Here is a 12,078-nt window from a genome sequence, read left to right on the forward strand (position 1 = left end):
GCATGCACCATCATGCCCGGCTCAGTTTTTAAAGTCCAGACTTCGAGGTAGTGTTTTGTTGCCTACTAGGGTTCACTTTCATCTTAAGAACCACAATTCAGGCTGGGTTATCCAGACATATTCTGGGACTACTTTCTAAAAAGCTGCCCCCTACAAAGCACCATTGATGTTTATTAAAGGGTATAGATTAGGTCAGACAAAATAGAACACTTTAATATTTTGTTGTTGTTGCTTCTGTTTGCTGTTGTTTTGAGACAGGTCTTCTCTGTGTTTCCCAGGCTGTCCTCAAACTCAGAGATCTGCATGCCCCTGCCTCCCAAGAGCTGGGATTAAAGGTGTGTGCCACAGCCACAGCTACCACCACCAGGATGTTAGAACTCATCTTTAATCCTAGCACTCGACAGGTTGACACAGCAGGGTTATACATTCAAGGTCAGTCTGAGCTATAAAGAATGTCAAGGCCTATCTGGGTAATTTAGTGAGATCCTATCTATAAAAGGGGAAAAGAGGGTCTGGGATGCATCTCAGTGGAAGAGTTTACATGTATGAGGCCCTGATTTCTATCTCAATCATCACACACATTAAAAAAATAAATAAATAAAAAACTAAGACAAGTTATAGCCAAGTGTGACGTCACACACCTGTAATCTCAGCACTGGGAAAGTTTAAGGGCAGCCTGGGCCACATAGAAAGACCTTATATCAGAAAAAAACAACAGTAAAAAAACCAAACCAAACCAAAAAACCGTGCTGTCTATTCACAAGCCAAGCCCGGGTAAGATATACATCAAGGCTGGAGTTCAGAAATGACCTGATTATCCCAGGCCACTTTCATTTATTTTAGAGGTGAAGAAACTGGAGTCCAGAAAGAGTAGCAGCTTGGGCCAGATAGAGATATTGGTGGCACACTTAGTTTCCTGCCTATTGGTCCTGCATTTTGCCTAACCTCCTATAGCAGCTTACCTGGTTCAATCCTGTGTAATATCCCAAAGGACAGGAAACAGAGACATATCTGTAGGTATCTAAAACTCACCTATGTTAGGAATAGTGCTTTTGTTTGTTTGTTTGTTTTGGACAGGGTCTCACTATATAGTCCTGACTAGCCTGAAACTCACAGAGTTCCCAGGTACTGAAATTAAAGGTTTGTGTTAGCCACCACACCTGGCTTCATCCTCTCTATGAAATATTGCTAGAGACAAACCCCAGGGCTTTGGGTATGCTAAGGCAGAACTCTACCTTTGAGCTACATCCCCAGTCCCTAGCCCCCATTTGACAGAAGAAAAAAACTGAGTACACAACCAGGTGTGGTGTCCTAGCACTCAGGAGGAAGAAACCAGGCTATCTCTGAGTTCAAGGCCAACCTGGTCTACTTAAGGAGTTCTAAGCCAGCTAGGACAACATAGGTGAGGCTCTGGATCAAAAACAAACCAAAACAACTGAGGCCCCATATTTGTCCACGGTCACAAAGGTAACAAAGGTCACAAAGGTCAGTGGAGCTGGGTCTCAGGTCAGAACAGTGCAGCCTCAGAGTCCACACTCTAAATCGTGTTACAGCCCAGAAAGAACAGCCTGTGGGGGAGGGGTGGCTTCTTTGCAGCAACTTGACTTTTCAGAGTATCATCACTCAAACCTCTCTACTTGTATCTGTGTTCAAGGGCACCTGTGCCACCTGACTGCCTAGGTCATAGTCAGTGAGCCCGCCTGCCCACTCTATCAACACCACAGCCTTTAGGCCTGTTTGCTTTTCAAAGGATAACCAGCCACTCCCGTTTATAAACTCCAATTTGATTTTAATTAAATAAATTAAATTCCAGGCCATCACACAGCAATGGACATCATCATCTCCCAACATACAGAGGTGCAACCTTGCTCTATGATCGTACTGTCTTTAAAACTCCTAAAGCTGGCTCTCTAGGGAAGGCTTCCTCCCAGCTTCCTGGCTCCCTCCTTCCAACTGAGCCACTGCTCATGGAGAAGGCATCAAGTACAAAATGGTAATAAAGGGGAAGGAGAGACAAGGAGCGATGTGGGAGGTAGGGAGGTGGGGAGTGCCTGCCCCCCATCCCGGGCCCTAGCCCGGCTTCCTGTGATCTGCCAATGTCTTCTGAAGGCAGACATTGGTGCTGGTCTAAGAGAGGACTCCCAAGGGAGGGGTAGAAACCCGTCCTGGGAATTGCCTTACCCTCCTGGGACAGAAAAGGGTCACCTGGGAGAGATGCCCTCTATCATCTGTTTGCCAAGGGTTCTAGACCACACATATAAATAGAAACGAGAATAAATAAGGGAGAAGGACCTGCTGATGAGAGAGTACTCTGGGCTCCCCTCTGGCGGCAGTACCAGCAGAGGCTTCTGATGAGTGTCCACACGCCCAAGACAGAGCTTGCCCCTGACTCTCAGCTGCCAAACTCTCCTCTACGCTCACGCAACAACTGTTGCCTCCCAGATGCCTCCCATGTCAGACACCCTTCCCGCTCACCCCACAGCCCAGTGTGCTGGGGCTCCCTATAACCCGAGGGCTTTCCTGGCCCCAGCAGTGGGGATCCAGGAAGGGGTACAGAAGGGGATGTGGGGGACAGACTAAGAGAACTCTTGATCTCTCCTAGCTCGGGGGCTTTCAGAGCTGGGGGCTAGGGTTGCCATTGGCCTTGGGTTTGGATTTGAAGGAAAAACGCTTGATAAGGCGACGGGAAAAGCTGCCAGCCTTCTTCCGGACGCTAGGTGTGGCCGTCGTGTTGGACAGGTCATCGTGTGACTGGCTCAGACCAGCTTCCTTCTGTCGGGGCCTCCGGCGGAAGATGAGCTTTGTGCCACTGCGCAGGAAACTCACTGTAGGGAAGAAGGGAAACTGAGGTGGACGGAGGGGCACAGGTCTGGGATGAGGGTGGAGAAAAGACTTAGGAAGTTAATACAGAAGATGACGACTGTACTCTGTCTCTTCCCTAATGCCTGCCTTTCTCAGGAAAGGCGGTGGAAGCGCACGCGAGCTTCACCCATCCTGAGGAAGGAACACAGTCCTAGGGGGAGGGATCTGTGCGCCTCTGACCACATCCCCTGGAGGAATAACAAGGGTAGGGACTGCCGCTCTGGGAGGACTCTCAGCGGACTGAGCCTCCTTTCACTGAAAAGACAAAGACTGCACAGAGGGTGTTCCTTAAAGCCTATAAATCATAAAAGGAAAGGTGGATTAACACACTACATTCCAGGGTGTGAGCAGTGGGGAGTCTAGAAACCTCAAAGACGTGACTATGGGGCACAGAGAGAAGAAGGTTCTCACGCAGCAGGCTTCGGACTCACAGACTCCATTCTCTCAAGCGATGCGAGCCACAGGTCAAGATTCTTTTCTGTTAGTTTTGTTTGAGGCAGAATCTGGATTCGTAGCCTGGGCTGGCTTTGAACTCATTACATAACCCAAGCTGATCTTAAACTCACAGCCTACCTCTTGCCACAGTCTCTCAAGTCTTGAGATTGCAGCACCAGCTTTTAAATCATAAATAGATCCCAGCCGACAGGGTCATTGGTCAACGGGTGAGATGTAAGACAGCAAACTCTTTGTCCTTTGAAGTTAGGAAAGCTGTTTGCAACCTGAGTCACAGCCAGAGAGGGAATGACATGCTTCCTCCTGTCCCTCCTTCCGTGAGAGTCTCAAAATGTGACCTGTAAACTGGCCTTCAACTCAAAACCCTGCCTCAGCCTCCTAAGTGCTGGGGATTCAGGTATTGCTGCCCAGCTCAAAAGAATAATCTTTTCTTTTCTTTTTTGAAACTGGCTTTCACCAGGCTGGCTTTGAACTCACAGATCTACCTGTCTCTGCCTTCTTGAGTGCTGGGATGAAAGGTGTGCACCACCATGCCCAGCTCAGGGGAACAATGTTAAGATTGGCATGGAGTAGAATTTCTCATTATCCATGCAACTGGGGGCACAGAGTAGAAGAGGAAAAAAGAAAAAAAAGGAGGAGGAGGAGGAGGAGGAGGAGGAGGAGGAGGAGGAGGAGAAGAAGAAGAAGAAGAAGAAGAAGAAGAAGAAGAAGAAGAAGAAGAAGAAGAAGAAGAAGAGGCGGCCAGTGAGTTCTAAGCCAACTTTGGATATAGTGTGAAACCCTGTCCCCAAACTAAACCAAAACCTAAGCCAAGAGTTAGCATTATCTCAGCAGGAGGCTGGGCAGGTAGCTCAGTGGTTAGGAGCACTTGCTGCTCGTCCACAGGATCAGGGTTTGATTCCCAGCATCCACACGGTGGTTTGTAGATGTCTATAATTCTAGTTAAAAAGGGCTCCATCAATCTCTTTCCACTTCCTTGGGCAACAGGCACCCATGTGATGCCCATGTAGGCAAACACTCATGCACAATTTAGAAAGATGTCTCAACAGGTAAACGTGTTTGCTGCCCCAAACATGACAACTTCAGTTCAGTCCCTGGGACCCACATGGTGGAAGGAAAAACCAACTCCTACAAATTGTCTTCTGTTACACATGTGTGCGCGCGCACACACACACACACACACACACACACAAATAAATGTAATAAATGTTTTAAACGGCGGAGCATGTTGTTACGTATCTCTAATCCTCACAACTGGGAGGCACAGGCTTGACAATCAGACATTTATAGCCAACTCTGGATGTAAAGCAAGTTTGAGCCAGCCTGGACTACATAAGATATTGTCTTCAAACACCAAAAACAGTGAACGAAAACAAACCCTCAGGAAGGAAGGGAAATATGGTGAATCCTCTTGCTGTCACTCCAGCCTGTCACATCCAAGCTAGGAACCGAGGCACCAGATTTCCCCATCTACTGGCGTTTGCTTGACTTTTGAAAGCAAGTTAGCTAAGCCTACCACATCTCCAAGTTGTCTAGTAGGTCTGAGGTTACAATACAGTTCAAAAAAGCAATCAACAGCTGCGTGTGGAGGCCCATTCCTAGAATTTAGCACTTGGGAAACCAAGGCAAAAGAATTACTGGAAATGTGAAGCTAGCCTGGGCTATACAATGCATTCCAGGCCAGATTCTGTCTCAGCCCTGCCCCCTCACAAAGCAGTCATGGGGGTGACTTGTCCATTGCTCCCCACCTTTGTGATCCTTGAGGCTTCTGGTCTCCAGGGCACCAGTGGACCCTGTTTCTGACTCAACATCATCCACAGACGGCCTCTCAGAGATGTCTGAACGTGTTGTCTCATCTGCCTCCTGGACACTTGTGGGACTGGAGAGGGCATCAACAGGTCCTGGGGATGTGGCTGAGGGGTCTGAGGGAGGTGACGAAGGACCACCACTGGTTCCTGCATCATCTTGCATCGAGGCTTCCAGAGATGCCGCGTAACCCAAGGAGAGAGCCAACTCGTCCTGGGCGATGGGCACCTGCCAGAAGGGACAGGTTTTAATGGGCAAGAATGACCTATGAGGGCTTGCTCCCCATTTTAGCTCTCTCCCCAGAGCTCTGTTACCTTGGAAACACCAGAGATGATGAGCGTGCTCCTCTTGGTGGGTGTCTTCTTGGCTGCCCGCCCACTGGGCTCAGTCAGCTGGCGAATGGCTGTCTCTGCTACTGGATCCAAGCCATTGGAAAGGTGGCTCTCCCCTGCTGGGGGATATAGAAGATCGGTGGCTCCACTTTCCACCTGGCTCCTTCTCGGGCTCAAACCCCTCTTGCACCACCCAGAGTAGTTCTTGACTACAGGGACTACAGCCACCGAGGCTTGCTCATTTCCCTTCCCTACTCACGGCTGCTGCTGTGGGAGGCATTGCTGGGGCCGCTGCTCTCACTCAGCACGGTTGTCATCTTCTCAGTCACCTCCACCTTGGACGGGGAGCGGGAGGGGGAGTCTGCGGGGTGGGGGAGGGTCAGTGAGCTGGGAGGCCCCACCCCTATCTTTATGGAGATGCAGCCTTTGGTTGACTCAGAGGGCAAAGATGATTAAGGGGGATTAATCACAGGGTGATTAAGAAGAGGCTGAATGAGAAGATTCGACAGGAACCGATGACAGTGCGGGAAAGTGCCATGGGGCCCACTTGAGGGTATAGGGAGATACCAAGCATGGATGGAGAATGTTTAGGGGGACCCTGGAGATAGATAAATGGCCCTGGGATCCCTAGAGATGGACCAGTGATGTAAGGCCACTGGGAGTAGAAAAATGCCACAAAAGACACTGGGTTTGCCAGAAGAGGCCAGGGACCACTGCGATGTGGGACAATTAGCCAATTGGGGCTAGGGTCAAAGAAGGAAAGAGATCCATGGAAAGAGAGAAAACAATGTAGAGCAAGAGGGGAGGAGAGAAGATTCCAAAGGGCCGAAGGGTGAGAGGACGGCTGGAAAGGAGCAACAAGGATGAAGAAGATGCAGACGGATCAAAACAGGACATTAGGAAGAAGATGTGCGGGCATCTAGGCATCTAGGCTTTCCTTCCCTCTTAAGGCAATGGGTGCTACTGTGAGACTCTCCTTTTTACCTAGTTTGCCATCTACACGGGGGCGGGACTGGACGGTAGTGACAGTGGTGACGACTGTGCCGTCGGGCATGATGGTCCGGTCCAACTCAATCTTCTTGGTGGGTGTGATGCTGGGGCGAGGGGTGGAGGAGGTGGGCGTGCCCAGATTCCGAGGGGAACCCTGCTCATAATGTAGCTGCCAGAGTGTGAGGAGAGAACGAGGGGTCAGGATCTCAGAGACTGTCCCATCTAGGCCTATCCCTTTCCCCACAGTGGCCACCTTCTCACCTCCGCTGTCACGGTGGCTGCCGGGCTCAGGGATTTCCCGGGCCCTGGAGTCAGTGGGCACACCTGTCTTCGTGACATCGGTCTAGAGGGTGAGCCCACAGGCAGTGTGGCTTGGCCAAGGAGTTCAGCTAGAGACAAGAGTGACGCGGTGAGCCGGGTCCAGAAGCATGACCTGCTCAGCACCCACTCCAAAGTGTCCCTTCTGTCCCCCGCTCACCATCTCCACAGCTGCTGCTCCGGAGCACTTTGAGGGTCAGCTCCCGGCTCTGGGGACCCAGATCCCTGAAGGCCGAAAGAGGATGGATAGGTCAGGTAAGGAGCATAGTGAACGGAGCCCCTGAGCCAGTCAAAGGCTAGAGACAGAGATGTGGGTTAGTAAGATAGCGCCAGAGCTCCAAAATGTCCACCTTCCGGGAACTATGGACGCAGCCATGAGTGGAAATTACTTTCTGCAGCCAGGTGTGCACATCCCCAACCCGCTTCCACCTGACGTCTATCTCGGGCTGGAGCTGCCTTCCGTCCTGTTTTAGTTTTTGGTTTTGTTTTTTCTCAGGCAGTTCCCACTGTCAAGAAGACTTTCACATTCTGTTGCGGTGCTACCCTTGCTTGAAGGCGTGGTTTAAATAGACTTCTTCCATGACATTTCATCAGTTCTTTAGTCCGTTTTGAGAATTCGTCATCTCCCCTACTGAAGCGCCTCCACGGCATGCTGTGCACCAATCTCAACTGGCAACTTTGTCCTTTCTTCCCTATGTGTCTCTGCTTCGGGTCTGTGATCCACCCAGAGGTAGGGCTGTATCTACTCCTAGTCTGTGTCCCCAGGGCCTGGCATACAGTGGAGGTCCACACTACAGGCTACTGAAAACAAGGCTGGCTTCCTCATGCCAGGGCTAGCCTGGAAAAGTTTCTTCATCCTGACTGCCCATGGGGACAGAGGGGAGGAGCAGAGTGTGACTTACAGAGCTAGGTCCTCGGTCCATTCCACCTCGGGGCCCGCCCTCATGGGTTTGGTCCACTTTTGTTGCATGGGGTTGTCAAGCTCAGCGGCACAGCACAGTTCCTCAGTACCTGTCAGGAAGCAGAGCTTAGAGGATGCTCAGACGGAAGAAACCAAGTCCGCGGAATAGAGAAGCTATGTCCTGGGCAGCGGAATTCTCACCTCCTAGCTCACTTCCCAGGTGAGATGCTCGAAGCTGCCGTAAGAATAATCGGGTAGGTCTGGGGATGGATGGCTGGGCCTGGGACATCGTGGGTGGCTTCTCACTGGGTACCTAAGAGCAAAAGGGAGTAAAAAGAGAAATAATCCCGATATAGTAACCTGGAGGTGGGATACACGCAAACCTTCCCTTTGGGTGTCCACTCACCAGGCCTCCTGGGGCAGAGCAGGCCCTGAGGTTGACCATCATGGCGGGCTGAGTGCTGACTATAGCGTCCTTGATCAGTTCCTCAACTGTTGAGAGCTCTGGTTGTTCCTCATCTCTCTGCAGAGAGGAGAAGAGGTGGAGCCTCCGCCCTGCTCCATTGCGCCAGTTCAGTCTCTCCTCTGCTGCCCCCTTCTTACCTCCCTAGTCTGCAACTTGGGAAGCACCTTTAGGCTGAGTTCTGGGCGGTCAGTGAAGGCCCAGGACACCAGGAGCCCCTCATCAGGGATTTCCTCCAGGCTGACTTCCAACTAGAGACAAGAACGGAAGGATTACTGTGATCTACCCCATTCTTCAGGACCCCATCCCCCCACCCTGCTAACTACTCGGACCCTTCCTTCCCGAATCCAACGGTAGAGAGGAAGCAGGGAGAAAATGCTGGGCCAACTCAACTGCCCTCTGCCCAACTCAGTTTCCCCCATTTCCCTCCACCTGTGTTGGTGGCAGTGTCAGAGTGACGTGGTAGGTCTCCATGGAGACGGCAGCGGGGGACTGCTGGGTCACAGAGATGGGGAAGCGCACCTCCTCAGCAGAGAGCTGGCAATGCAGCACCTGAAACAGGGAACAGTGTCAGGCACTGCGGAGGACACCCACCTGGCTCTGCCCTTCCCCACTTCTATCATCCTTGGGATGATGTCCTTTTGGGGGCCCTAAGCTTCTCAATGAATTAGACAAAAGCAAAAATCTCAGCCAGGTGGTGGTGGCGCACGCCTTTAATCCCAGTACTCTGGAGGCAGAGGCAGGCAGATTTCCTGGTCTACAGAGTGAGTTCCAGGACAGGCAGACCTACACAGTAAAATCCTGTCTCAAAACAAAGACAAAAACTCTTCTCTCCCTAGAAACAGACCCCCACATACACACACACTTACTTTGCCTATCACGTCAGTGAGGTTCTCAGACCTCCTGAAACAAATCCTTAGGTCCTTAAGACACACAGAAACTCCAAATTAAGACCCCTCATACTAAAGGGAACCTTGGGGTCTGCCCCATCTTGTAGTGCCCACCAGACCCTTACCATGGTGCGCTCTGATTGGTCAACGCAGGTCACATGACTGATGCTGGCTCTTGGTGGGAGTTGGGGTATCTCTTCAAAGGCGATTTGGATGGAGCTCTGAGGAAGTAATGTGGGCACAAGATCAAGTCTCTGGAGCTGTCCCCTGCAGGGCTGGTCTGCCCAATTGCTGGCTTGATTCTAGCACTGCAGAGGCCTCGGCTCCAGGCTGGCCTCTGGCCCCTTCTTGGCTCAACAGCTTAGGGCAGAAGGTTTCCCCTGCAGCCCCACTGTCTCCAGGGATCTGCAGCTTCCAGAGGCTACCTTAGAGGCCAGCTTGCCTTTGAACCTTGGGTAATTCTTCAAATCCCTGGAACCTCTCTGTACTCCCTGTTTCCCTCTTCACCCCTCCACCTCATCATTCACTGTAATCACAAATAGAGGTAAGTGACAATGACAACAAGAGAGTGACATGGTCACTGCTGGGCAAGGCTGAAGTGAAATGGTTGTGTCATGTGCTATAAAATAAGATGAAGAAATAAGGCTAAGCCTTTCCCCAAACAAACAGGATGTGAATGGTCAATGGTATCCTATCACGCTGCTTAAGTTCTTAGAAATAAAGACTAACTTATCATGTCTCCAGGAAACCCCATCAGAAGTGCTAGGAAGAGAAGCAAGCTCAGAGGGAGGGCTCAGGGGTCCCAAGCCTAGATAATTCCTTAGGGTGGACAGCAGGAGTATTAGGGAGCGGAAAGCCGATTAGCTTAGCTCTCGAAAGAGCCACTCCCTAATTCTTCTACAGCAGTGGAAAGCAGGGTAGAAGAACTACCTGAGGAAGGGGGCACAGCCTGGGCTGGGTATGTCCTGCAGGCTTGAGATAGAGAAAACAAAATGCACAGAGCTCATTCACTTTCCCTAGCAAACTTCCCTGCGGTGGCAGCTTTCTTCTTCAAAAGTCATGCCAGTTGGGGAGATGAGTGCTTAGTTCCCCTCTCTCCTCCCCCTGCAGGAGAGGCCAATGTCCAGCTGAGTCAGCTGTCCCAGGGACAAGGTACAGGAAGAGCCAGGTTGGAGGGGTAGGGTCAATGTATAAACTGACAGATGTCATCTGGCTTTCAGCTGGCCAGCTGACAAGAGGAAACAGGAGAACTTCTTGGGGGCCACTTCAGTCTCTAGGCATCTGGATTAATAGGGCAAAGCCTCCAAGCTCTTATGGCTGGAAACAGAGAAAGACCTGTTTCCACAAGGAGCTGATAGTCTGATGGCCAGGAAGGGAAATGGTCCAGAAATGGGAGACCTCTGCCTTCCACCCAACCTCAGTCTCATGACTCTGATTCCTGCCCACTTCCTGGGAGGCCAGATGCCCAGGGTGCAACGGGTGGAGGTGGCTGGCTGCTCTGGTTTATGAGCGACCCTGAAGGGGCAGCCCAAGTTCATGCATTAGAAAGGACGCAGGTTATCAATATGCCCTTTAACTAAACTACTTTCCTTTAACACTACACTGCAGGCCAGCCTGGAGGACTGTAGTAGTGAAATTACTAAAATATGGAGAGATGATTCAGTTACCGTGGGGGCTCTACCTGACCACCAGGGTTTGGGAGCCTGAAATCTTAACTGGGTGTGGTGGCATGAGGACCAGGCAAATTCCTTCTGCAGGTGCACCTGTCTCCCTTGGCCCAACCAGGCCAGTCTAGGCGGAAGTGCCCTAAGGCACACGGATTAGCGTTGCTATGAGAACAGTAACTTGTGCTGGGTTTAGAACCAGAGTACCTTGCTCACAAAAATAGAAAATTTGGTATATAACTGGACTTCTTTACAAGCCCCAGTCTAACCTGCACGCTCTTCTCTGATCTGAAAGAGAAAGCTGGAGGGTTCTCCAGTTGATCCCCAGCTCTAATCCAGCCCTCCTAACATGAGCAAGCTCTTCCCTAGAAGGCAAAGCTGAAGGGACGACACAGGGGCTCAGTGCAACTCACCCCGTCCCTGCAGGCCTGCTCATTCAAGGCTCGCACCCAAGCCCGTTGCCAGTTCTCCCGGAAAGACTTGAAGGCAAAGAGCGAAGCCAGGAGGCCCCGTACGCCGGCTTCCTCGGGGGTGCTGGTCCGGGTCGCCCGCAAACGCAGCAGCGAACGCCACACACCCAGCTCGCGCAGTGAACCCCCGGGCTCAGCAGCTGAGGCAGGTCGGGAGTCTCGGCCCCCATCGGCTCGCGACAGCCACAAACCCCGGGCATACTGCAGCATCCAGCCCAATACCGTGATCAGCGAGGCGGCGAAGAGAACCAGCAGGGCCGCCCAGCCCACATCCCGCTGCCCCCAGTCCGGATCCATGCTCCCGCGGGCTCGGGTCCCGGCTCGGGTTCAGCCGCTGCCCCGGGGGAGCATGGCCCGGATGGACCGTGGGGCGTGGGCGAGCTCCCCCGGGGCTGAGCGCGCGGGCTCCGGGGCTCTCCGGCGCCGCCGAGATTCCAGGACCAGTGGGTGCCACGGATGGAGAAGAGGTCCTCCGGGGTCGCGACGCTCGAGCTCTGTCTCCGTAGCCAGAGATCTGGATCCCTAACACCGGCGGTGTGACCCCAGCTAGGTTCCAGCTATCACCCGATTCCTCCCACGGCGTGGGGCCCCGCCGGACCCGGGCAGGGACCAGCCTGCAGAGATACCGGGGCTCGCGGGCCGGCACCGGCTCCGGGAGGGCTGCGTGCGCAGAACTGACACTGACAACACCGCCGGCGCCCCGCCCCCACCCGCCCTTAAAGGAGCCGCGCCCTCACCGGGCGGGGCTGAGCTAACCCGCCGCTCAGAGCTAGAGGAGGGTGGAGTGGGGGAGGGTTGAGTTGCACACGTAGAGGATTCCGGGATGAGAATAGGCGGAGTCTTTAGCTGTTCCGCCCCGTCCTGAAATCCCTGTGCACCCCTTCAGTACCAGGCAAGGGAACTTCACTTATCTGAGATGACGCCTGGTT

General features: G+C 52.4%; 1 protein-coding gene across 2 annotated transcripts; it reads right to left on the bottom strand.

The window, feature by feature from the left end:
* Nucleotides 1-794: 794 nt before the first annotated feature.
* Nucleotides 795-11,840, bottom strand: C2cd2l (C2 calcium-dependent domain containing 2-like). Of its 2 annotated transcripts, none has more exons than NM_027909.2 (14): nucleotides 11,093-11,840; nucleotides 9,141-9,236; nucleotides 8,558-8,677; nucleotides 8,266-8,376; nucleotides 8,069-8,185; nucleotides 7,864-7,975; nucleotides 7,664-7,772; nucleotides 6,922-6,986; nucleotides 6,705-6,832; nucleotides 6,438-6,612; nucleotides 5,713-5,814; nucleotides 5,436-5,569; nucleotides 5,064-5,349; nucleotides 795-2,825 (listed from the first exon to the last, which is right to left on the bottom strand). In NM_027909.2, exons 1-14 carry the CDS (start codon nucleotides 11,444-11,446, stop codon nucleotides 2,614-2,616), a joined length of 2,121 nt encoding a protein of 706 aa, NP_082185.2. In that variant the 5' UTR covers nucleotides 11,447-11,840; the 3' UTR covers nucleotides 795-2,613. The 2 variants fall into 2 exon arrangements, with proteins under 2 accessions (NP_082185.2, NP_001346188.1); NM_001359259.1 differs by having other exon boundaries at nucleotides 5,436-5,572.
* Nucleotides 11,841-12,078: the final 238 nt, after the last annotated feature.

Source organism: Mus musculus, chromosome 9, assembly GCF_000001635.26.
Source record: "Mus musculus strain C57BL/6J chromosome 9, GRCm38.p6 C57BL/6J".
NCBI classification, from domain to species: Eukaryota; Metazoa; Chordata; class Mammalia; order Rodentia; family Muridae; genus Mus; species Mus musculus.

Bases quoted from the DNA above. Each gene is read 5' to 3' on its own strand.
- C2cd2l (NM_001359259.1), bottom strand. From the start codon at position 11,446: ATGGATCCGGACTGGGGGCAGCGGGATGTGGGCTGGGCGGCCCTGCTG. The intron at 8,186-8,265 runs GTAAGAAGGGGG...TCCTCTCTGCAG, and splicing joins CCAAGTTGCAGACTAGGGAG to AGAGATGAGGAACAACCAGA. The intron at 7,976-8,068 runs GTGAGTGGACAC...TTTTGCTCTTAG, and splicing joins GCTCTGCCCCAGGAGGCCTG to GTACCCAGTGAGAAGCCACC.